At 49.2% G+C, this 24,615-nt stretch overlaps 1 protein-coding gene across 5 annotated transcripts in view; it reads left to right on the top strand.

The window, feature by feature from the left end:
- ANKIB1 (ankyrin repeat and IBR domain containing 1) overlaps positions 1-23,913 on the top strand; it is an 85,951-nt gene extending 62,038 nt beyond the window's left edge. For 3 of the 5 annotated variants that reach the window (XM_064167224.1, XM_064167225.1, XM_064167226.1), the window contains 14 exons: positions 2,177-2,265; positions 3,955-4,099; positions 5,554-5,720; positions 6,950-7,038; positions 7,927-8,057; positions 10,266-10,400; positions 10,997-11,083; positions 11,183-11,249; positions 12,671-12,816; positions 14,364-14,542; positions 15,603-15,654; positions 18,333-18,444; positions 19,650-19,783; positions 20,124-23,913. In XM_064167224.1, the coding sequence (XP_064023294.1) occupies positions 2,177-2,265; positions 3,955-4,099; positions 5,554-5,720; positions 6,950-7,038; positions 7,927-8,057; positions 10,266-10,400; positions 10,997-11,083; positions 11,183-11,249; positions 12,671-12,816; positions 14,364-14,542; positions 15,603-15,654; positions 18,333-18,444; positions 19,650-19,783; positions 20,124-20,876 (2,286 nt within the window). In that variant the 3' untranslated portion in view covers positions 20,877-23,913. The remainder of the gene's footprint in view (positions 1-2,176; positions 2,266-3,954; positions 4,100-5,553; positions 5,721-6,949; positions 7,039-7,926; positions 8,058-10,265; positions 10,401-10,996; positions 11,084-11,182; positions 11,250-12,670; positions 12,817-14,363; positions 14,543-15,602; positions 15,655-18,332; positions 18,445-19,649; positions 19,784-20,123) is intronic. The other 2 variants (XM_064167227.1, XM_064167228.1) reach the window with 2 other exon arrangements.
- The last annotated feature ends 702 nt before the right edge of the window (positions 23,914-24,615 follow it).

The raw sequence follows: 24,615 nt of genomic DNA, 5'->3' as shown, positions 1-24,615 counted from the left end.
TCCCTCAATGTCCTCCTTGGAATGAGGGCCCCAAGACTGAACGCAGCACTCCTCGGTGCTGAGTCCAGGGGCAGAAGCTTCTCATCTCACTCTTACCGAGATGCTCACTTCATAGATTCATGGAATGGTTTGGATTGCAAAGGGCCTTAAAGGTCATCCAGTTCCAGCCCCTCCTGCTGTGGGCAGGGACACCTTCCACCAGCCCAGGATGCTCAAGGCCTTGAACACCTCCAGGGAGGTTGTGGACCACAGAATCACCCAATGTGATCTTCAATCATATTTAGTGATTCTGTGATCCACAGCCTCCCTGGGGCTGTGCTCCAGGCCCCTCCCCAGCCTTGCTGCCCTTCTCCAAACACCTTCCAGCACCTCAACATCTCTCTTGAATTGAGGAGCCCAGAACTGGACACAGCACTCAAGGTGTGGCCTGAGCAGTGCTGAGCACAGGGCCAGAAGAACCTCCCTTGCCCTGCTGCCCACACTGCTCCTGAGCCAGCCCAGGATGCCATTGGCTCTGCTGCCCACCTGGGCACTGCTGCCTCATCTTCAGCTCCTCTCTCCCAGCACCCCCAGCTCCCTCTCTGCCTGGCTGCTCTCAGCCACTCTGGCCCCAGCCTGTAGTGCTGCTTGGGGTTGTTGTGGCCAAAGTGTAGAACTCTGAACTTGGCCTTGTTAAATCTCCTCCCATTGGCCTCTGCCCACCCATGCAGCCTGGCCAGGTCCCTCTGCAGGGCTCTCCTACCCTGCAACAGATCCACAGCTGCTCCTAGCCTGGTGTCATCTGCAAACTTACTGCTGCTGGACTCAATCCCCTGGTCCAGAGCATCAGTAAAGACATTGAACAGGACTGTGCCCAGCACTGATCCCTGGGGCACACCACTGGTGCCCAGCTTTCTCCTAGACCCCTTTCAGGAAAGCTGGGAAGGGACTTTTGACTTGCATTGTCTGTTTCCCTGACTCTTCTCAGTGCTGTGAACCCTGCCATTTGAATATTTTTTTCCTTTTGAAAACAAGATTCTCTTTGTCTGCCCTTTGAAATGTCAGCCCACTGCTGCACTGTACAGCTTATAATTGCTTTTACTATGTGTAGGCTTCTTCATGCAACTTGCAAGGCTATGGCAAATCTGCAATATGAAAGTGCCTTTCATTAAAGTCAGAGGGGTGCTGCTGGAAGACAGAGTTCTCTGTTTGATAATCCACAGCTGCAGCATTATAAAACTTTTGCTCCATGACCTAAGCATTTTTCTAGGTTGTTAGATGCAGTCATAAAATGATAGAGTCATGTGGTTGGAAAAGACCTTGGAGATGACTGAGTCCAACCATTCTCTATCTCTGCCAAGGCTGGGGCCAAGCCCTGAGCACCACAGCTCTGTCTCTTTCAAACACCTCCGTGGATGAGGAGGACTCCACCTTCCAGGACAGCCTGTGCCAGGCTTTGAGAACCCTTTCAGTCAGAAAGTCTCTCAGTTCAGAGGAGATGTTGAGGTACTGGAATGTGTCCAGAGAAGGGTGCCAAAGCTGGTGAGAGGCCTGGAGCACAGCCCTGTGAGGAGAGGCTGAGGGAGCTGGGGGTGTGCAGCCTGCAGCAGAGGAGGCTCAGGGCAGAGCTCATTGCTGTCTGCAGCTCCCTGCAGGGAGACTGTAGCCAGGTGGGGTTGGGCTCTGCTGCCAGGCACCCAGCAACAGAAGAAGGGGACACAGCCTCAAGCTGTGCCAGAGGAGGTCTAGGCTGGATGTTAAGAGGAAGTTGTTGTCAGAGAGAGTGATTGGCATTGGAATGGGCTGCCCAGGGAGGTGGTGGAGTGGCTGTGCCTGGAGGTGTTGAAGCCAAGCCTGGCTGGGGCACTTAGTGCCATGGTCTAGTTCGTTGGCCAGGGCTGGGTGCTAGGTTGGGCTGGCTGAGCTTGGAGGTCTCTTCCAACCTGCTTGATTCTGTGATTCTAAGACACCCCAAGATGTTCTGTTCTGATAGGTGCAGAAACAGAGACCCCTCCCCTTTCCCATCCCTCCTTCCCTTGCTTAAATCACTTTTTTTGCCCTACAGTCAGATTATTTTTTCCCCTTACTGAGCATTTTTGAAGAGCTTTCCCAAAGTGCTGTGTCCTGCTAACAACATGAAAGGCTTCTCAGGTTATTTCTTAATGAGAAGTTGTTGCTTTTCTCTTTCCATCTGCAGTGTGACATCTGCATGTGTAATATCTCTGTGTTTGAAGACCCAGTGGACATGCCTTGTGGCCATGACTTCTGCAGAGCCTGCTGGGAGGCGTGAGTACACGGCCTTTGCTGCCTTGCCACTTGGAAGAGGAAAGGGCAGAGACCATTAACAGCTAATGTTACAGCACTGCCTTGGGCTCAAAGTGTTGCTGCTTTGACCCAATCAGATATTTAAGTTGTCACTCAAAAGTGGCCATCAACTGTCCTGGGCTTGCAAAATGTTTGATTTGGTCTCGATTCAGCGAAGGTCTTAGGCAGATGTTTGAAGCCTGTGTGTCAAAAAGAGCCTGCTCTTGATGTGCTCAGTGTGTGTGATGTTGGCACCAGTGGGGTTTACACTTCCTAAATTAAGAACGTGCTTAATTCCATCTCTTAGCTTAGGCATCAGAAATCCATTCCCAGTCAGGAAACCAATTAAAATGCTTTCTTAGGTGGAGGGTTGATAGCTGAGGAGTAGGTTGAGCTTCAAAGTTGTGTTAGTGCTGCTGTTAGTGCTCTGTTAGGAGTTCTGTGGTGCTCTTGTGAGCACAGAATGTCTTTGCAAGACAGAGCAGTCATGCTGTTAAAAAGCACAGCCACTGAGCATTGTGCTGCTGCAAACACTCAGAGTCCTTGCCAGGAAGAACTGCATCTCTGTGTCGTGCCTTCAGAGTCAGCTCTGCCCCCTTGCAGGGCATTCTGCTCCGTGAACTGCGCCCTGCAGTGTCTTATTGCAGTGTCACAGCAGCACAGCTGCTGTCACTTGCACAGCTACTCCTCCTGCAGACAAACCTTTCCTCCTAAGCTGAGAAGAGCATTTTCTCTTCCAGGTATGCTTTGAGAAGGCAGCTCTGTGCCAGTGGCAAGAACAGCAGCAGTCACACTTCTGGTGTCTTGCAACTTGTCAGGCAGCAGCCTAGGGAAGATCACAGGCTTGACACGAGGCTTCTAATTTGGGTGCTGGACTCTGTGTACTGTGCTTAGGGCATGCACTCAGAGCTGCAATTCAATGTCAAGCAGGTGTCCATAGTGGCACATCCAGAGTGGGATTTCTTTTTCTGAGCCAAGCCTTGCCAAGCCAAGAGACACAGCCAGGACTGAGTTATGCCATTCTGGGATCCAAGTGTATTGGCAGGTCTCCTTAACTATTAAAGGATCCCAGGTGACTTAACTTGCAATAGCTGCCTGTCCTTCAGAGGGCTGAAGTTAGATAAGATGAATATCATCCTTGGTGCCAAGTTAATAAGTAAGTTACAGCTTTTGCACTTAGCAGCCTTGAGCAGTGTTAGTTAAAGCCCAGTTTTAGCAGGCTGCTAAGCTCACTCTGCTCTGCATTCAGTTAGGGACTATTAAAGGTTACCATGTAGAAGTTTGTTTCCAAGAGCAGACCTATTTTGGCACAGTTAGACCAATTAATTGCATAGCAAATGAATTATTTTCTAGATTAATTACACTTCCCTGTTCCATTTCTTATCAAAGTCAGAAGTGGTACTCAGTTTAATTAAGCATTGCAGATCTGTCTGATAAAAGGCAAGGATGGGGACCACAAACATGTAGTTGCTCACTTTCAAACCATGACTGTTCTTGCCTTTAAACTCTGCTCCTCAGCTCTGTAACCCTTCTGAGCAGGAAGGGACACTTCCTAGCCTGTGTTTAGAAATGAATTAATGTGGATATCTGTCAACCTAGCATGAAATATTCAGCAGCCTCTGAATCTTTAACCTTTTATTCACAAAATACTGACTGACAAAATTCTGGCAGATTTTTGAACCTGAAAATTCAGGAGGGTGAAGCTCACAACATTTTTTGCCCAGCATATGATTGTTTCCAGCTTGTGCCTGTAGACATCATAGAAAGTGTGGTTTCCAAGGAGATGGACAAAAGATACCTTCAGTTTGACATTAAGGTAATTCCTCCAACTGTTCTTGTGCTTTTCAACTCTGTTTTGTTGTATAAAGATACCTCCAGTGTGAAATGCTGCAACAGATCTGTAGTTGGGCAGGTAGAAACTGCTCTCTTCAACTGCCCTTCACTGTATAAAGAGAACTCCAGTGTGAAATGCCACAACAGATCTGTAGTTGGGCAGGTAGAAACTGCTCTCTTCAACTGCATTTCATTGTATAAAGAGAACTCCAGTGTGAAATGCCACAACAGTTCTGTAGTTTTCCAAGTAGAAAGGAGTAAATTAATTGCTACAGCAAATTATTTGCTGTCTTATATACCATAAAGTCAACATTTGCTGGAGCCCTGAGAGAAAAGCAAGAGCACTGTGTTTGGTTCCTTAAGCACAAATGCACTGCTTCTGTAATGTGGAACTTAATGCAGCATTAGTAACAGGATTTGATCAAAGTAGTGATTGTAACAGGAGAGCTGAAGCTTTGCACTGGCCAAAATTCGCAACCTGAAATTGTTAAGGTTTATTTGGGGGTTATTTTTATCACCAGCATGGTTCTGTTGTAAGAATTCATCAGTACAAGTGGTTTTTTTTTGCCATCCAGAGCTTGCTGTGCTTGCTGTGTATAGGGACAAAAGTAGGAGAACCTGGCTTTGGTTTTCCTGTCCATGTTTTTAGTGTGCTTATTTCCATGATTAAAACTTACTTTTGAAAGCAATCTTTTCATTCACCTTTCATTTTTGCTTGGATCCCAGTGTAGTGCTGAAGCAGGCTTTGACAATGTGCTGCCTTACCAGCAGAAAGAAAGTGGAGAGAATTTCCTCCCTTCCTCAGCCACCACTCTGTGTGTGTGGCAAGTCTCCTTAATGCACACTAACAGAACCTTAGCCAGTCAAATGCAAATTCAGTGGCCAGGTCTGATCCATCTTTTGCATCTTCAGATTTCAACCCCCAGGGTAGGATTGATGCAAGGCAGAGAAATTCCTTTGCCTCCTCATTTTTTTTAGATGTGATTTTTACAAAAGGAGACCTAAAAAGACTAGAGGTCAATTCCTGAGCTAACCCAGTTCTGATTTCAGGTTTAGTGCAGCTTTTTGTTGTGATCAGTAAAGGTTTTTGGCTCTTCTCAGCTCCGAGAGTCAGTTGTGTTAATGCCAGTGCATATAGAGCAGCAGCTTACAGTAAATCACAGAGGAACTGGCTGGCACACACTGAACATTTTGTTTGGGATGGAAGTCATTTGCATTTCAGCATAAGTTTGGAGTTCTGCTGTTATCTTGTTTAATTGATAGTACCATTTTTAAGGTGGAAATGAAGTGATGCCCTTTATCTGTAGCTATCTTTTAAAGCTTCAATCCTACCCTTATGCTTTTTGGCTTTTTCTTTCACAGGAAGATAATGATTCTTTAATGGCAAAGATGAAATCTCATCTACTAAAATGTTTCCCTTATTTTTTTTCCTCCTAGGCCTTTGTTGAAAATAATCCTGCTATTAAATGGTGTCCTATACCTGGCTGTGAAAGAGCAGTGAGGTTAACGAGACAAGGCTCCAACTCAACAGGATCAGATACACTCAGCTTCCCTATGCTGAAAGCCCCTGCTGTGGACTGTGGAAAAGGACATCTGTTTTGCTGGTCAGTGCTAAATCACCTACACCTCCAGAAACTCAGAGCTCTTCCTGTTCCAGGGAAGCACCAAAGTGTGTCCTGTATCCTTGTCCTACAAAACCCCTCAGTGCCCAAATCATAGAATCATTCAGGGTTAGAAGGGGCCACAAGGATCAGCCAGTTTCAACCCCACTGCCATGGGCAGGGACACCCTACCCTAGAGCAGGCTGCACACAGCCTCAGCCAGCCTGGCCTTAAACACCTCCAGGGATGGGACCTCAATCACCTCCTTGGGCAACCCATTCCAAGCTCTCAACACTCTCATGCTGAACAACTTCCTCCTCACATCCAGTCTGATCCTACCCACCTCCAGCTTTGCTCCATTCCCCTAGTCCTGTTACTTCCTGATAGCCTAAGAAGTCCAATACTTCAGTGTTTGGAGGCACAGTGAAGGTTTATGAAACTTTTACTCCTGATTGCCACTCCTGAACAGCATTGTGGCCTGTCATGGTGTTCTACATGAGATGCATTTTAGTTTTGGATAATCTTTACAATCCTTTTACTTCTGTCACAGTTTAGCACTTTTTGTGCCAGCAGGATAGAAGTCAAACTGCAAACCAAGTGATTTTTTTTTTTCAGATTGAAACTTAGAAAAGCTCTTTTCCTTTGCTGTCTCATTTTAGTTCTTTGTAATGGTCACCTGTGGCTGTGAGCAAATATCATCAGTGTCTTGCAATGGAGTGGTTTGGCTTGGAAGGGACCTCCAAAGCACACCCAGTCCACCCCCCTGCACTCAGCAGGGACATCCTTCACCACAGCAGCTTGCTCACAGCCTGCTCCAGCCTCACCTTCAGTATCTCCAGCCATGGGGCCTCAACCACCTCCCTGGGCAGCCTGTGGCAGTGTTCCAGCAGCCTCCTGCTGCACAACTTGTTCCTCACCTCCAGTCTCAATCTGCTCTGCTCTTATTCCAAACCATTGCCCTGGTCCTGTCCCTGCAGGCCTTTGGGAACAGTCCCTCTGCAGCCTGCTTGGAGCCCCTGCAGGTCCTGGCAGGCTGCTGTTAGGTCTGCCTGGTATTTTAAAATAATATCAGTTGATGTCTTTTTATCTTCCTGACTCAGAGTTAAGCCTCTCTTGTTTCTTAGCCTGTCTAAGCCTGTCCATGTTTCTTAGCTTGAAAGAATTTTCACTTGAGTTCCAAGTCTGTGAGTGGTAAGATGGTAAGAGCCTGTGTATGCTACCTTCATTTTCAGGGAGTGTCTTGGTGAAGCACATGAGCCTTGTGACTGCCAGACGTGGAAGGACTGGCTGCAGAAGATAACTGAAATGAAGCCAGAAGAACGTAAGAGTCCTGCCTTTGGGGGGAGAATCATTTGGGTTTTGCTGCTGTGGTCATGATCTTCTTTAGAGGCATTAAGTAAAAACTCTACATCTCTTGGAAAAAGAGAGTTCTGTTGCTGGGTGCCTGGCAGCAGAGCCCAACCCCACCTGCCTACAGCCTCCCTGCAGGGAGCTGCAGGCAGCAATGAGCTCTGCCCTGAGCCTCCTCTGCTGCAGGCTGCACACCCCCAGCTCCCTCGGCCTCTCCTCACAGGGCTGTGCTCCAGGCCCCTCCCCAGCCTTGCTGCCCTTCTCCAAACACCTTCCAGCACCTCAACATCTCTCTTGAATTGAGGAGCCCAGAACTGGACACAGCACTCAAGGGGTGGCCTGAGCAGTACTGAGCACAGGGGCAGAAGAATCTCCCTTGCCCTGCTGCCCACACTGCTCCTGAGCCAGCCCAGGATGCCATTGGCTCTGCTGCCCACCTGGGCACTGCTGCCTCCTCTGCAGCTCCTCTCTCCCAGCACTCCCAGCTCCCTCTCTTGCCTGGCTGCTCTCAGCCACTCTGTCTCCAGCCTGTGGCACTGCTTGGGGTTGTTGTGGCCAAAGTGTTACTAGAGAGAAGAGGCCACCCCCCAGCTGGCTCCAGTCTGCTTTCAGGTTGCATTGTATTAGTAGTCACTAAGTATTTGGTGATTTATGGATGTAAATTCCTGTGGCAGTCTGGAGGAGTGCTCTAAGTGTTGTGTGTGAGATATAGAAATACGTCTAGGGGAGGATCAGAATGTTCTGCCAGCAGCAGGTGAGCATCCACCTCCCTCATCTGACCTCCAGGAAGGTTTACACAGCTACAATCTCACTTTCTCTCTTTTGCATGCTCCATATCCTCCTGTCACCCTCCCAACAGTCGTGGGAGTGAGTGAGGCCTATGAAGATGCTGCCAACTGCCTGTGGTTGCTGACCAACTCCAAGCCCTGCGCCAACTGCAAGTCTCCAATCCAGAAGAATGAGGGCTGCAATCACATGCAATGTGCCAAGGTAAGGGAGACCCTGGCAGGCTTCTGCTCTACTGCTGAGACCATGCCTGAAATACTGTGTGCAGTGTGGGGCTCCCCAGTGCAAGAGAGACAGGGATCTACTGGAGAGGCTCCAGTGGGGAGCTGTGAGTATGATGAAGGGATTTGAACTGTGAAGAAAGACTGAGAGCCCTGGGGCTGCTATGTCTTCAGAAGAGAAGGCTGAGAGGGGACCTGATCAATGTCTGAATACCTGAGGGGTGGGTGTCAAGGTGCCAGGCTCTTCCCAGTGGTGCCCAGCGACAGGACAAGGAACCGTGGGTACAACTGGAACCCAGGAGGTTCCACCTCAACATGAGGAGAGACTTCTTTGCTGTAAGGGTGACAAAGCACTGGAGCAGGCTGCCCAGAGAGGTTGTGGAGTCTCCTTCTCTGGAGGCAGGTTTCAAAACCCACTTGGATGTGTTCCTGTGGATGATCCTGCTTTGGAAGCCAGGGTTTGAGTAGATGATCTCCAGAGGTCCCTTCCAACACCTAACATTCTGTGGTTCTATGTAGAAAATGCTTTAGTAAATGTTTAGTAGAATCTGTTTGGCTGGCAGGTGAACACTGTAATGATCAACCTTCAAGTGTCCTCAAGGCACTCACATCCCTCCTGTGGTGGAAAAATCCCTGCAGACAGAAGGTGCATGCCCTCAGCCTGCTCAGAAAGGAAAGGAGGAGTATTCTCAGGCTCACTGCAGGGCTCAGACATGAGGTAGGGTGGGCAGCTCTTAGCCACTGCAGTAAGTTCTTGCTGCAGCAAGGTCTGCTCAAGCTTACCACCTGAGCTGGGACAGCCACTTAGCAGCTAACGTGTTCCTTGGTGTAGAGCAGAACGCTCTGTGCTCATAAAATCACATCTCTAATTAAGCAGGCCCCTGACTGGTTTGTGAGTCCAGTTTCTAAGGAGACAAGGCTTAGGCAGTCCTGCTCTCTCACTTCCCTACCTGTAGTAGTCTTTTAACCTTTCCCTTGCACTTGAACCAGATACAAAGGAACGGGAGGTTCACTGATATGAAATTCCTACGAGTTTAGTGAAACTTGGTCTATGTGTGGTGCCCAGACTTAATCTGTGCTGCCCCCAGGAGAGGCTGGAACACCTGCTCAGCAGTTACCTGCTCAGCAGTCACCAATCCTGCTGAAGGCAGCTGATGGGCACGCAGCAGATGTGTCTTGTTAAGCTGCTGCACAGCTGAGTGATCATCCAGGCAGAGAAAAGAGAGCTCAGGAGGTAGGGAAATGTGTAAGAGATGATTTGGGTTTGTGTGCTTAATGAGACTGAGCAGTCTGGGGATGCTGGGTGAAGTGTTGGGTTTTTGAAGAGGCTTTTGGAGATGTGAGAGCTGAGAAGATAACTGTGGTGGAGTGATTGTGGAGGGAGATAATTTGGGAGAGATGAGATGATTACAGTAGGAGCATATAAACATAAGGTAGTAAGGAGTCCAGCTGAGTCCTGTGCCTTGTGAAGCAACTTGTTTCAGCCTGGGTTTGGGATATTTTGTGATGAGCTTTCTTCTAATGGAGATGAGAGGGTTTGAATGGTAGGCAGCTGCAGGGTATGCACTTCAGAGACCACAGAATGGTTTGGCTTGGAAGGGAGCTCCAGAGCTCATCCAATCCAGCCCCCTGTGCTCAGCAGGGACATCCTCCACTACAGCAGCTTGCTCAAAACCTCCTTCAGCCTCCCCTTCAACAGCTCCAGGGATGAGGCCTCAACCAGCTCCCTGGGCAGCCTGTGGCACTGCTCCAGCAGCCTCCTGCTGCACAACTTGTTCCTCACCTCCAGTCTCAATCTGCTCTGCTCTCATTCCAAACCATTGCCCTGGTCCTGTCCCTGCAGGCCTTTGGGAACAGTCCTTCTGCAGGCTTTTATCCAAGCTCCCTGCAGTGAGCAGGGACAACTCCAACTACATCAGGCTGCCCAGGGTCACATCAAGTCTGGTCTTGAATGTCTCCAGGGATGGAGCCTCCACCACCTCCCTGGGCAGCCTGTCCCAGTGTTTCCCACCCTCACTGTGCAGAATTTCCTCCTGATGTCCAACCCAGCTCTGCCCTGCTCCAGTCCCAAACTGTTGCACCCTCAGTGTCGATTGAGTCATTAGTGGAGGAATAACAGTGCATAACTGCAGACTACAATGTGTCAGCTTCTTGTTTTCTCCCTCCTTTTGTTCATTTCTTTCTTCTCAAGTGCAAGTATGACTTCTGCTGGATATGCCTGGAGGAGTGGAAGAAGCACAGCTCTTCCACCGGAGGCTACTACAGGTGCACTCGCTACGAGGTTATCCAGCATGTGGAGGAGCAGTCCAAGGAGATGACAGTAGAGGTAACAAATGGCTCTCTGTGTTTGAAAACATAGCATAGATGTCAGGAGAGGTAACAAATGGCTCTCTGTGTTTGAAAACATAGCACTGAGGCTGCAATTTTCTTGTTAGGAGAAGCTTAATCAAAATCCCTCCCAAACTTGTCCTTAAAGATATCAAAGAGACAGAAAGAAGAGAGTGCCTGCTTGTGGATAAACAGGTTTGGTTCTGCTTTTGGCTTTGCTGGCAGCCACTGAGTGACTTAAGTCATCTTCCTTCTCTGTGCCATGGTTTCATTTTGTGGCATGGGCATGCAGGTCCTGTAATTAGCTGCTGTGCCCTACAGAAGACCTGCCTGTACTTAGAAAGCTTTTGGAGCGTCTCCTCAAGCAGCTGCACAGGCACTGCTCTCTGCTTCCAGATCAGCCTTTTGCTTACACAACTTGCAAGATTTGTGCATTTCAGAAGTCTCTTTTGTCCCTTTCCTTCCCCACATGGCACTGGTCAGGGTTGTGTGTGGTACTGGATGAGTGTGGTTGTGTAATTGTCTCTAATGATGATTGCTAAACTGAGTCATATAACTGAAGTTGCCTTCTTTTGTCTCTTTGTTGTTTTCCAGGCTGAAAAGAAGCATCGAAGGTTTCAAGAGCTTGATAGGTTTATGCACTACTACACAAGATTTAAGAACCATGAACTTAGCTACCAGGTGTGGGTCAAGCCATTTTTACTGATGTTTGCTCCTATTTTATTCATCCAACAATAATCTTAGTGCAGTTTGTTTATTGTCTTCTTTTCCTCTCTCCAGTTAGAGCAGCGCCTTCTGAAAACAGCCAAAGAGAAGATGGAGCAGTTGAGCAGAGCTCTCAGTGGAAGTGAGTGTTTGCTGTCACCTGGGAATTGGATTTGAAATCAGATCACTGCGTCACAGAATGGTAGGGGTTGGGAGGGACTCTGGAGATCATCAAGTCCAACCCTCCCTTGCCAGAGCAGGTTCACCTAGAGCAGGTTGCACGTGACAACGTCTAAGTGGGTTTGCTGTCTGCAGCTACCTGAAGGGAGGCTGTAGCCAGGTGGGGTTGGGCTCTTCTCCCAGGCAAGCAGCAACAGAACAAGGGGACACAGCCTCAAGCTGTGCCAGGGCAGGTTCAGGCTGGATGTTAGGAGGAAGTTGTTGGCAGAGAGAGTGATTGGCATTGGAATGGGCTGCCCAGGGAGGTGGTGGAGTGGCTGTGCCTGGAGGTGTTGAAGCCAAGCCTGGCTGGGGCACTTAGTGCCATGGTCTGGTTGATTGGCCAGGGCTAGGTGCTAGGTTGGGCTGGCTGAGCCTGGAGCTCTCTGCCAACCTGGCTGATTCTATGAATGACTCCAGAGGTGGAGACTCCACCACTGCTCTGGGCACTCTGCTCCAGTGTTGCAGCACCTTTAAATGAAAGAAATTCCTCCTTTTGTTTAGATGGAACTTCTGTTCCACTCTGTGCCTGTTCTCCCTTGTTCTGTCACTGGGCACCACTGAAAAAAGCCTGGTCCCACCCTCCTGCCACCCACCCTTTGCTCAGCATTGATGAGCTCCCCCTCAGCCTTCTCCTCTCCAGGCTTCAACGCCCCAAGTCCCTCAGGCTTTTTTCAGAAGAGAGGTGTTGCAGTCCCCTGATGATCTTTGCAGCCCTTTGCTGCTCCCTGGCTGGCATGGCTAACCCCTTTTGTTCCCTGATAGAACTGGCGTCCAGCTGTGGTGTGCTAGGACCCCTCCACCACTGGACTTGATAAGCAGTGGGTGAAAGTTAATTGTGGAGCAGATCTTACCTACTCTGAAGACTCGAGGAGCAAGTAGCATTAGTCAGGGAGAAGCCAATACTCTGTGTTTACTCCTTTTAGTAAGGACACTCTGTAGTCATTCAGAGCTTGCTGCTGTTTCCATGCAGCATATTTAATTGCTAGGATGAGAGGCAATGGTTTGAAAGTGGAGCAGGGGAGATTTAGGTTGGGCTTTTGGAGGAAGTGGTGAAATACTGGAACAGGTTGCCCAGAGATGTGGTTGAGGCCCCATCCCTGGAGACATTCAAGATCAGACTCCTTGTGGCCCTGGGCAGCCTGACCTAGTTGGAGGTGTCCCTGCTGAGTGCAGGGGGGTTGGACAAAATGATCTTTGAGGGTCCCTTCCAACCTGATGCAATCTTTGACTCTGTGACTGACATGCAGATAAATGTTATTACTTTGAAGGGAAGCTTTTAGAGTAACAGACATGCTGACAGCAGCAGGAAGATATTTGCACGATGCTTGTTTCATCTTGCAGCTGAGGGAGGGTGTCCTGACACCACCTTCATCGAAGACGCAGTCCAGGAGCTGCTGAAAACCCGACGCATTCTCAAGTGTTCTTACCCATATGGATTCTTCTTGGAGCCTAAAAGCACAAAGAAAGAGATCTTTGAACTTATGCAGGTAACACAGGAATGGAGTTTGCTTGTCTAATGTTAACTCTGTGTGTGTGTGGAGGGGGGGGGGTGATATTAGTTACCTATGGGTAGTGTGGAGGCGCTTTGTGCTCCCTGACCTCCTGGGGAAAGGAATGCATTGTTCATGCTCTGGGACACAGCAGCTTTTAGCTCAGTTGAAGAATGAATGGAGGGACAACGCTTTGCAGAATGAAATGGAGAAGGAGAAGGGGAAGGGGAAGAAAGCAAAATTATTTACTGTTAGCCTCTATTGCTGAAGATGATATTTAACTTTGCAAGGTAAAGCGGGTCGGGATAAAGCTGGGAGGGTACCTGGATGGTGGTGGCATCAGAGACAGGGAATGCTCCCTCCTTCCCCTCCCCCTCCTAAAAGAGTGGTCAGGCATTGGCACAGACTGCCCGGGGAGGTGATGGAGTCACCATCCCTGGAGGTGTTCAAGAAACCTGTGGCCATGGCACTTGGGGCCATGGTGGTGCTGGGTTGATGTTTGGACTGGTTGACCTTGGATGTGTTTTCCAACCCAAACAATTGTGTGGTTCAGTGGAAGATGTGAGTGCAGGAAATCCCTGCTCCAGGCTGGAGGCCAGCACATGGGTTGGTAAGAGGGCAGGCCAGAAGGGTAGATTTGGGGGTACTTTGGTATTTCCAGGAAAGCAGATGCCCTCCTCAGCAGCTGTGCTGTAAAGCTCTGATTGTCACTGCACTGTAAAGTGATTTTGTTTTGGAGGTGTTAACTCTTGCAGTGTTCCAGTGAGTTCTTGGGGCCAGAGAAGGCTCTCACACATGGTACCCCTCTGGGTACAGTTTCAAACCTTTATTATAGCTTAAACACCAAAACCATAAGGAGGAAGGTGTACTGTAAACCACAGTGCCTGTGGCTCATGTGCTACAGCCATAGGGGGAGAAACTGCAGTGCTGCATAAGGCCTGACAAGCAATCTCAAGGAGCTCTACTGAAGGAAGGGCAGGCTGTGCTCATCCTGTCCCCCTGGCCAGCGCAGATAGCAGAGCTGGCAGCTGCTGCCTCGAAAGGCAGGCGTCCCCAGCAGGAGCCACACCATCATGGGGGTGAGCCTGCTGCTGCCCCAGCTCCCCTGCTTGTGCTCTGGGTTTTGGTGAGTTCAGAGCTCTGTGGTGTGTGGCCAGTGCATCCCAGCAGGCTGAGCCAAGCAGAACCCAGCTCCAGCCTTGTTTCACAGTTTGTTACATGACAGCTGTCTCTGCTGCCCATGCATGGTGTTGGCTTCGGTGGCTGTGCGACCCCCTAGTGAGGGGAGCCTTCATCACCTTCAGCTCCCTCTGCAGCTGGTTGTTCTCTGCAGAGCCTTTCAAGGTCAGTGCTGGCTCTACACACTGTTTAGCCAACACCACATTGCAGCCTCTGACAACAGGGATGGAAGTTGCAGGCTCTGTTTGTCACTCAAGAGCTCAAAGACCCTGTAGTTGAGGTCTGGTCTCTGGTAACCTGCCCGCTCCTTGGCCTGTTGTCTGCGTCTGCTCGGACTCACAGCAGCTCTTTGCTCTTCCGTGCAGACAGACCTAGAGATGGTCACTGAGGACCTTGCACAGAAGGTGAACAGGCCTTACCTGCGGACACCTCGCCACAAGATCATCCGTGCAGCCTGCCTGGTGCAGCAGAAGCGGCAGGAGTTCCTGGCCTCCGTGGCCAGGGGGGTTGCTCCCGCAGACTCGCCAGAAGCACCCAGGCGCAGGTAGCCCAAACTTCAATGCTGGGCAAGTCAGAAGGGTCCTGGCTGGCTGCCAAAGGGGCTGGATTCGCTCTGGTTCTGTGGTGGTGAGGTAGAGTTGGAGCTGTGGGTCCAGAGGAGGCCATGACAGATGATCAGAGGGCTGGAGAACCTCACCTATGAGGACAGGCTGTGGATGCTCCCTCCCTGTTCTAGTGGGAGGTGCCCTTGCCTATGGCAGGGGGTTGGAGCTGGATGATCCTTGAGGTTCCTTCCAACCTAAACCATTCTACCATTCTATGACAGGCTGTAAGAGTTGGGGTCTGTTCAGCTTGGAGAAAAGAAGACTCCAGGGAGACCTTAGTAGTGACCTTCCAGCACCTAAAGGTTGACTTGCAAGAATGCCAGGAAGAGACCCTTTACAAGGGCTTGTAGTGATAGGGTGAGAGGGAATGGACTGAGGCTTGAGGAGGGCAGGTTGAGAATGGAGATTAGGAAGAAGTTCTTTGCAGTGAGGGTGGTGAGACACTGGCACAGGTTGCCCAGGGAGGTGTTCGAGACCAGGTGGGATGAGGCCTTGAGCAACCTAATGGAAGGTTGTGGTGGGGAGGTTGGAACTGGATGATCTTTAAAGTCTCTTCCAACCCAAACCATTCTGTGTGACAGAGAGGTGAGGTGGAGCTGGTGAAGCCTCTGGAGAGTAGATCTGGGGAGGAGCAGCAGAGGGACCTGAAGTTGTTTAGTCTGGAGAAAAGGAGGCTGAGGTGAGACCTCATTGCTCTCTACAGCTCCTGAAAGGAGGCTGGAGTGAGGTGAGCACTGGTTTCTTCTGCCCAGTAACAAGTGACAGGACAAGAGGAAATGACCTCAGTTGCTCTAGGGGAGGTTTAGTTTGGATATGAGAAGAAACCTCTTGACTGAAAGAGTTCTCAAAGCCTGGCACAGGCTGCCCAGGGAGGTGGCTGAATGCCCATCCCTGGAGGTGTTTTGGGTTTAATGGCTGTGGTGGTGTTTGGTTGATGCTTGGAGGTTGTTCGTACTTTGTTGTGCTTCTAAGCTTTATGGTTTGTCTCTTCCTTTTCAGCTTTGCTGGTGGAACATGGGATTGGGAATATTTGGGATTTGCATCCCCAGAGGTAAACTATTTCTTTTGTCTCCTTTTAAGCTAGTTCTGCACATTCTAGAAGCACAGGTATGATGGCAGCCTGCATGAAGAGCTTCAAAGCAGCTCAAGTTGGTTTAAGCTTACCATGTTGTTTGTGTCACAATAGAAGGAAATATATGCACAGCTGCTTGTGCAGAGCCTCCAAAGGTGGCTGGAGTTATCTAAGGAGGCATTAGACAAGCTACGTTGTGTTCATCACTTCCCATTCCACAGCCTGCCTTGAAATTGTAGATTGCATATGCTGAGGATCCTTCAAGTGATAAATACATGGAATTGTGTAGATGGCTTTTGAGTGCAGCACCAGTTGGGCAGAATTTGATGTTTCTTGCTCTATCAATCCACCCCAACAGCCAGAATTACTTAGATGTAAGCATTTTTAGCTGTTGGAAATGACTCTTTCTTTCTTTTTCTGCCTTGAAGCAGGATGGAAATTGCACACTCAGGCTCTGGGCAGCCTGATCTAGTTGAGGGTGCCCCTGCTTACTGCGTAGGGGATGGGACTGCATGCCCTTTGGAAGTCCCTTCCAACCCACACCATTCTGTACCTGAAGGCAAATAATTTTTCAAATGACTGTTCCACTATATATGGGCAAGGGGAAAGTTTCAAGGCTAAAATATGAGCAGCTTCCTACAGAGCTTTCCTTCACATCTTCATTTTTCAGTACCGCTGTGAGAATATCAGATTAAAGCAAGCAGTTAGGAAGGAGACTTCATCTCTGTGTTTCCTTGCTGCTCTTTTCTTCCCAGTTTGTCATTTCAAAGCATCCTGGAAAACTCCCTGGACCTTTGCTATATATTTCCTTGGCTATTGTCACTGGTGAGCATTCTGCTGGGCAGCAGACAGCTGGCTTCCCTAGCGCAGATCAACTCCTTTCTCCTCTCTAGTTCCTCTGGTTCTTTCTTTGGAAGTAATCCCACCTTTCTCACACCAAACTCATGGTGATGGTACTGTGCCATCAGGGGAGCTGGTCATGAGAAAAAGCTGATCAGAAAGAGCAGCTGTTGAGCAGTAGGTGCCAGTGCAGTCCTGCTTAGATGATTGCTTTTGAGTCTTTGTGATTTGCCTCAATGTGGCGTTCGTTGTCTGCTGCAAGTTGGCTTCTTTGCTACGTGGCTACCAAGGATACTTGCAACCACCTATGCTCAAGGTGTTCTGGGGGATGAATAATGGCTCTGGAGGATGAATAATGGTCATCTTACTTTGGCTGAGTGAATTTCACTACACATTTATTGCCAGAGAGATGTAATTTTACTGTCAAGTAGTAGAATGTCTGTGTTCTTTTAGAGAAAACAGAAACTTCTTGTAGACCATCATGGGAAACTGTGATGCTCCTCCTCCCAGAGAGAATTAACCCACCCCACCCCCTTTTGTTCATGTGTGCCAGTACCCAAAGGGGACCTTTGGGAGGGCTGGATTGCACCAGGGGAGGTTTGGGTTGGATGTTAGAGGAAACTTCTTGACTGAAAGGCTTCTGGAAGCCTGGCACAGGCTGCCCAGGGAGATGGTCAAATCCCCATCCCTGGAGGTGTTTCAAAAGGCAGAGATGTGGTGCTGAGGGCCATGGCTTAGCTCCAGCCTTGGCAGAGTTAGAGAATGGTTGGACTGGATGATCATAGAATCAAGCAGGTTGGTAGAGAGCTCCAAGCTCAGCCAGCCCAACCTAGCACCCAGCCCTGGCCAATCAACCAGACCATGGCACTAAGTGCCCCAGCCAGGCTTGGCTTCAACACCTCCAGGCACAGCCACTCCACCACCTCCCTGGGCAGCCCATTCCAATGCCAATCACTCTCTCTGCCATCAACTTCCTCCTAATATCAAGACTATACCTTGAAGTAACCTTGAATATCAAGCCTGACCTTGAAGGACTTTGCCAATCAAATCCATCCTATGAGTAATTACAGGTTGTAGGAGCACACATCCATATGGCATAGCCATAGCTCAGGTTAGGCAAAAACAGAGGAAGTGGAATTCATGGAATGGAAATCCCTCAGGCACTGTTCAGGAGAAGAGATCAGCTGTGGCTGAAGACGTTTTTGATCCACCATCGTGTTGTGGAAGCTGGGCAGAGCACAGCAAGTCCTGGTGTGTGTCTGCCTGTAAGCATCCCACTGCTGTTTCCAGCTGGTTTTGCTGGGAGCAGGGACTGAGAACTCAGCTGAACAGTTTCTGTGTTGCAAAGCCCTCAGGATTTGCATTCATTCAATAGTCTGTGGATTGGCAGGGAATAGAAGGTTTAGCATCACAGCTTTTACACACAGAGGTGCTTGGAATTCTCCAGGAAGGGAGTGTGCTAGTTTGAAGGTTGTCCCTGGCTTAGAAACGGGACTGGGAGATTGCAAGTATTAAAAAGAAACCAAACCTGGCAGTACAGCAAGTATTTTTTGATCTGCTAATCCCTTACTTTAGAGGTTGAGGATGAGCTTGGACACCTTTGGTTTCTTTGTGCATGAGACAACCTGCAGTGTATTTTTCTGGACACGAGTGGTTTTATAGCTGACCTATAAAATCACACACTTCTGGTTTACTTTTGGTTGGTCGTTTGGATTTTTGTTTGTTTCTCTCCTGAAAATGTGGTGCTTGTGGCATCAGAAAACCCAAAGAAATCTTCCTGCATGCTGCCCTGTGTTTGTACCCTTTGGTTTATGCAGGAATATGCTGAATTTCAGTATCGGAGGAGGCACCGGCAGCGGCGCCGCGGGGACATGCACAGCCTGCTGAGCAACACCCCCGATCCCGATGACCCCAGTGAGAGTACAATAGGTAGGGCCCTGCCTGGGGCTTGGTTCTCTTCCTGCTGCAGAAGTGGTTTCCAGTGGCCACAGTGGTTGGCCTGCTGTGGGTACTTGGAGACACTGAGGGGCTGGAGCGTGTCCAGAGAAGGGTGACAAAGCTGGGCAGGGGGTCTGGGCAACAGGGCTGGGGAGGAGCAGCTGAGGGTCCTGGGGGTGTTTAGTGTGAGGTAGAGGAGGCTGAGGGCAGAGCTCATTGCTCTCTGCAGCTCCCTGAGAGGAGGCTGGAGTGAGGTGGGAGTCGATCTCCCCAGTGCCAGGTGACAGAATAAGAAATGGCCTAAGACTGTGCTGGGGGAGGCTTAGGTTGGAGAGAAGGAAAAATTTCCATGCTGCAAGAGAGGTCAGGGATTGGCACAGGCTACCCAGGGAGGTGGAGTCGCCATCCCTGGAGGTGCTGAAGAAACCTGTGGCCGTGGCATTTGGGGACATGGTTTGATGGTCATGGTGGTGTTGGAGGATCTTGGAGAGCTTTTCCAACTCAAATGCTTCTGTCATTCTGTGATTCTGCTTGAAAGCAGTTCCAGACACGTTGCTGTACTGTCCAGGACACAACACAAAAGCTTCTTTTTGCATTTTGTGTCTGATCCTAGAAGTACTTTGGAGCATCTCTCTGAGAGGGAGAGGCTGAGAGCCCTGGGGCTGTTTAGCCTGGAGAAGAGCAACCTGAGAGGGCATTTCCTCAGTACTCAGCAAGAGCTAAAGCATGGGGGTCAGGAGGATTGGGCTGGGCACTTTTTGGTGGTGCCCACTGAGAGCACAAGGGGCAGCAGGCCTGAACAGGAACACAGGAGGTTTCACTTGTGCTTAAGGGAAAACCATGATTCTTTGAGGTGCTGCAGACCTGGCCCAGGCTGCCCAGAGAGGCTGTGGAGTCTCCTTCTCTGGAGACTTTCAAAACCCACCGGCACACGTTCCTGTGCAGCTTGCTCTGGCTGAACTTGCTGTAGCAGGGGGCGTGGGACTAGATGATCTCCAGAGGTCACATGCTGTGACCCAGGAAGTCACTTCTAAAAGAGTGGGACTGGGGAGGGATGCATGGAGGGAGCCTTTCAGATGATTTAGCTCAGGGTAAACAAAGGAGTAAAATGTCACAGCTGGAATCCAAAAGGAAGGAGGCAGTGGCGAAGGCTTTCTGCCTGGCTCCTCAACCACTTTGTTTTCATTGCCCAACAGACACTCAGGAAGGTGGCAGCAGCAGAAGACATGGCACCTCCATGGTGAGTTCAGCCTCTATGGGTATTCTGCACAGCTCTTCGCTCCATGACTATACCCCTGTCAGTCGCTCTGAGAACCAGGATTCTCTGCAGGTATCTCCCTTAACCTCTTTTCCGTTCCCTCTGCTTTGCCTTCCTCTGCTCTGCTTTTCTCTGTCATTTTGTCTCTGCAAATTCTCTGCGTTCTTGGATGAGAAAGGCAGAAGTCAGGACAAGAAGTTCAGTGCCCCCAGACGTGAGGAGTGCTAATGGAGCCGTAGTCACCTTGGAAGCTCTGCTGTCAGCTGTGCCAGTAACATTGATTCTGATAAATGATTTATGACCTGCAGGGATAATCAATAACTTTCAGATCTGAGCCCAAATTACTTCCTAATCCAAAATACATAACCAGAGAAAGGTTCTGTTCTGAAAGCAGCCTTCTGTGTTTCCACAGGCTCTGAGTTCTCTGGACGAAGATGACCCAAACATCCTGCTGGCCATTCAGTTATCATTACAAGAGTCTGGCTTGGCCATAGATGAAGAAACCAGAGACTTCCTGAACAATGAAGCCTCTTTAGGAGCCATAGGGACCTCTTTGCCTACAAGACTGGACACTGCTCCCATCAGTATAGATAATCCCAGAGGTGCTTCGAGCAGCTCTGAGCTGTTAGAACTTGGTGACAGCCTGATGGGGCTAGGTGCAGGCAGTGATCCCTTCTCGGCTGACCGCGTTCACTCTCACCCCTGCAGCGAGGCAAGAAGTGGGTTGTACTCAACATCGAGTGACGCCGAGTCCAGCAGCCAAGATCCCAACACCAGTGAGAACCTACTCGGAAATATTATGGCCTGGTTTCACGACATGAACCCACAGAGCATTGCTCTGATCCCCTCCACGAGTACAGAAACAGATGAGGAATCGCAGCAGCCCAGTACTGAAGATGGCTCAGCAGGACAAGCGAACGCTGCCGAGGCAGGGCTGGGGGCTCAGGAGGAGCATGCCCTGTTCGAGGACGCGCTCAAAAACGAAGGCAGAGGAACCCAGACAGAGGAAGGCGCTGCTGAAGAAAGCCTCCTTGCGGGTGAGACGGTGCCAGCAGGCGCAGACGGCAGCAGGGAGCTGCCGGGCGGCCCGAACGCTTCGGCAGACACTTCGAGTCAGACTGCTCAGAGCCCGAGTGAATGGCTTGAACATGTTCACCTGGTATGAGCGAGCAGCCAAGCTGCGGCGGGCGTGCGGCAGGCGGCGGCGGGCGCGGAGCGAGCGGCGTGGGGGCTTTGTTCCACCTAACTGCCGCTCAGCTGTAACCACTGACGTAGCGACGGATAGTTAGGAGCTCTCTCGGATTGTAGTTCCTTACCATAATGTGAACCTTTCAAGGAATATCCTTTGCGTTTAATTAGGTAGTCCTTGCCCTTTTTCTTTGCTCTCAAGAAAAAAGGAACAAGTAGGTTGTATTCCACATTCCTAATACAATGCAGCATCTGTTTAGCCTTAGCTTGGTGATCCTTAACTTGAAAGTACGGATTAAAGGCTTACACTGGTTATTTCAGTTGGGTTTTCCTAAGAAATAGTTGATTGCAGTCTTTTTGGGTTTTTTTTGAAGAACTCACTCTTTCACCAAAAGTAACATTTAGCAATTCGTTTGCCTTTTGTTCTCCTTAACTTTTCCCGACTCGTTCTGCGTTTTGGTTAGCAGTGTGAGCAGAGGTATTTGAGCTTCTCTTTAGTACTGCTCCAGGAACAAGTCTGAGGGGATATTCTTTCCCATCAAAGGTTTCTTCGTGTCTATTTACAGTCCAAATGTGCCAAACTGTGAATAGCTAGCTGGCAGTAGCCCAACGGGACAGGGCAGTGTTACTCTTTCAGACTAGCCCCACACCCCTTAGCGGTGAGAGAAACCACTGGGTAGGTAGCATTGCTTCTCTAAACCCAACTGGCACCCGTTGCCATGGTGACTGCATTGAATGAGATGTAGCCTGTATCCTAATGAAACCTAAGTGCTGCTGTTAGGCAGCTGTTGTGCAGATGACAAGACAGCAAGTTAGCAGCAGCCAGGCTGTGTCTGAAGAGACACGTTACTGAAGTGCAATCGTGGGCGTTGCTTCCCAGAGCCCAAGCCAGCATTCTCCGCACTGCCAGTGCGATGCTTCCACTGAGCAGCATTTCATAGACCCTAGGAGGAGAGCAGCTCCACCTCCTAGCCAGCTCCACACAGTTCAGAGAACACATCCCTGCTCAACACGTTAACGGTGCCTTTTTGCCTAACCCCGGTGGCCCACGGCCACAGTTCAGTCATCCCAACGCCGTTGTCTGTTCTGGAGTAACTATGCTATTAACTGCAAAGACCTCCATAAAAACCACCCATGGCCTTGCCTTTACAAGTAAGTAACTCAATGTTCAGTCAGTGGTTTGGCAGAAACAAAGCACTGCTAGGTATTTGTTCAATTGCACAATAGTCATTTGCTGTGTGATTGCTGTTTAAGTGTAAACAAAAAAAATAAACTAAGAAAAAAAACCCACACAAAAAACCCCAACCAACCCCAAACCCAAACCAACCTTTTCCTAGTTGTTGTACTGTGGGGGGGGGAGGGGAAATTTAAATAAGTAAAAAAAACTCAATCTACAGTTAGTGAGCTACAAGTGGTACAGTATGTAACTACAACTAGAGTAAGTTGTTCCAATGGCTGTTTTAATGACCTACTATCCAGACATGAGCAAGTTCCATGCACTCCATTCTGAGTTTTGCTTAACTGTTACCAGAGATTTGTTGATAATGGTATCAAAGTTTCTTACTACTGAGTGTGTATAGGCAAAGTATCACAATGATAGCAAAGTTGGTGTATTGGTTACTGTGAGTTCAAGTGAGTGTTTTGGTAACTGATTCATTGCCAATCCAGCTTTCGAGCCTGGCAGCCGCAAGGTTCATGCTAGTAAAAAAGCAAATCAATGAAGAGTATTTGACCCTCATGCCATAAACCCCTGTTTGTTTCGCAAGCATCTTTAGAAGGAAGGGAACACAACAGTCTCAAATCATCTGCCAGCTTTTCCTCTAGCTGCCCTGCTCCTGGAGGTGTTGCCCTCCTTCCTGGAGGTGTTCAAGGCTGGGTTGGATGAGGCTCTGAACAACCTGGTCTAGTGGGAGGTGTCCCTGCCCATGGCAGGGGGGTTGGAACTGGATGATTCATAGATTCGTAGAATGGTTTGGGTTGGAAGGGACCTTGAAGATCATCTAGTTCCAAGCCCTTGTAAAAAGTCCCTCCCCAGCTTTCTTGCAGCCCTCTTCAGGTACTAGAACGCTGCTCTAAGGTCTCCCCCCAGTCTTCTCTTCTCCAGGCTGAACAGCCCCAGCTCTCACAGCCTGGCCCATAAGGCAAGTTCTGCAGCCCTCTGATCATCCTCATGACCCCCTCTAGATCCGCTTCAGCAGGTCCATGCCCCTCTTGTATTGGGCTCCCCAGAACTGGTGGTGGTGCTGCAGGTGGGGCCTCAGCAGAGCAGAGAGGCAGAATCCCCTCCCTTGTCCTGCTGCTCACACTGCTTTTGATGCAGCCCGGGAATACAGTTGACTTCTGGGCTGCAAGTGAGCATCATTGGCTCACCTTTAGGGTCCCTGCCAACCTAAGTCATCCTATGCTAATCCTTGGGGAAGTAGCTGTTTCAGTTTGCTCTGTGGTATCAGAGCCTTCAGCCTGAACAGTTCTCTGCAAACTATGGCTCAGAGCCCTTCAGCACTGTTTCAGCTCCCCTCGCTCCCTCCAGTTCTCATCTCTGAAGAGAAAGCTCCTCAGCAGCAGGTCGTGTGTTGCCTCGAGATGTCTTGCAGAGTTCCAAGTGAGGTCAGGTGGTGCAGTCTGTGGGTTCTGTTTCTTTGCGTTGTGCCGTATAATAATCCATCGTTTCCCATGTCCCTCTTACGAGCATGAAGTTAGCTGATGGAGATTTGTATTTTCTTGGTACTTTGACCCCATAGTCATTGACTTGACAGCTCAGAAACACAGAAAAGTCAACATTCACAAAAAGTTTGGCGAGACTATTTTGTAAACCTGTTAATTTTATAATGTAAAAAGGAAGAAGAAGAAAAAAACTTAACCTTGAATTGTTATTTGCACTTTCATAGTCTATACTTGATACATTCCCACTTTATATACGAGTAGGATACTACAACCATGTAGATGTTTGGCCAAATGAATGCTGTTAATAATAATGTAAAATTCTTTGATTAAACATTTATTACTTAAACTAATCCTGCCTCATTGCATCTTGCATTTCTTGCAGCAGGCTCTTAAAGGCTCGCTGGAGGCTTTCCAAACCTGCCTGGATGCGTTGCCGTGTGGACTGCTGTAGGTGATTTTTGGCAGAGGGGTTGGGCTCGGTGAGCTCTGGAGGCCCCTCCCAACCTCTACCATTCTGTGACAAGCATTTTTAGGATACCTTTGAGTAAGTGGAATGGTTTGAGTTGTAAATGTAACCTTAGGTAGATTCACTAAGCTTTGGAAACGATCTCAAATAGGTCATTTTGTCTAAATTGCTGCTAATTTTGTCTTGACTGTCGCAGCCTTACTGTGCTCTTCTTTGTAAAGCCATACCTTGTGTCTGCAAGTGGTGCTAAAGAGGGCAGTTAATTTGGGGGAAGATCTGGTTAATTAACGTTACTTGAATGTCTCCGGCGATGTGGTTGAGGCTCCCATCCCTGGAGGCATCCAGGATCAGACTTGACCTGGTCCCGGGCAGCCTGCTGGAGTTGGAGGTGTCCCTGCTGAGTGCAGGGAGGTTGGACAAGGTGACCTTAGAGGGTCCCTTCTAACCTGATGCAATCTGTGAGTCTGTAAATACTGCTTAATATCCAGGCTGTGCTGGTCCCAGCAAACCCCAGCATGTTAACAGACATTGTTTTGTTCATTGTGACACGAGTTTCATCATCTTCCTCCAGCAGACATGGCAAGAC

Source organism: Pogoniulus pusillus, chromosome 28 (genome assembly GCF_015220805.1).
Source record: "Pogoniulus pusillus isolate bPogPus1 chromosome 28, bPogPus1.pri, whole genome shotgun sequence".
NCBI classification, from domain to species: Eukaryota; Metazoa; Chordata; class Aves; order Piciformes; family Lybiidae; genus Pogoniulus; species Pogoniulus pusillus.
Note: the sequence above shows the minus strand (reverse complement) of the source record. Positions and strands in the feature narration are given on the sequence as shown.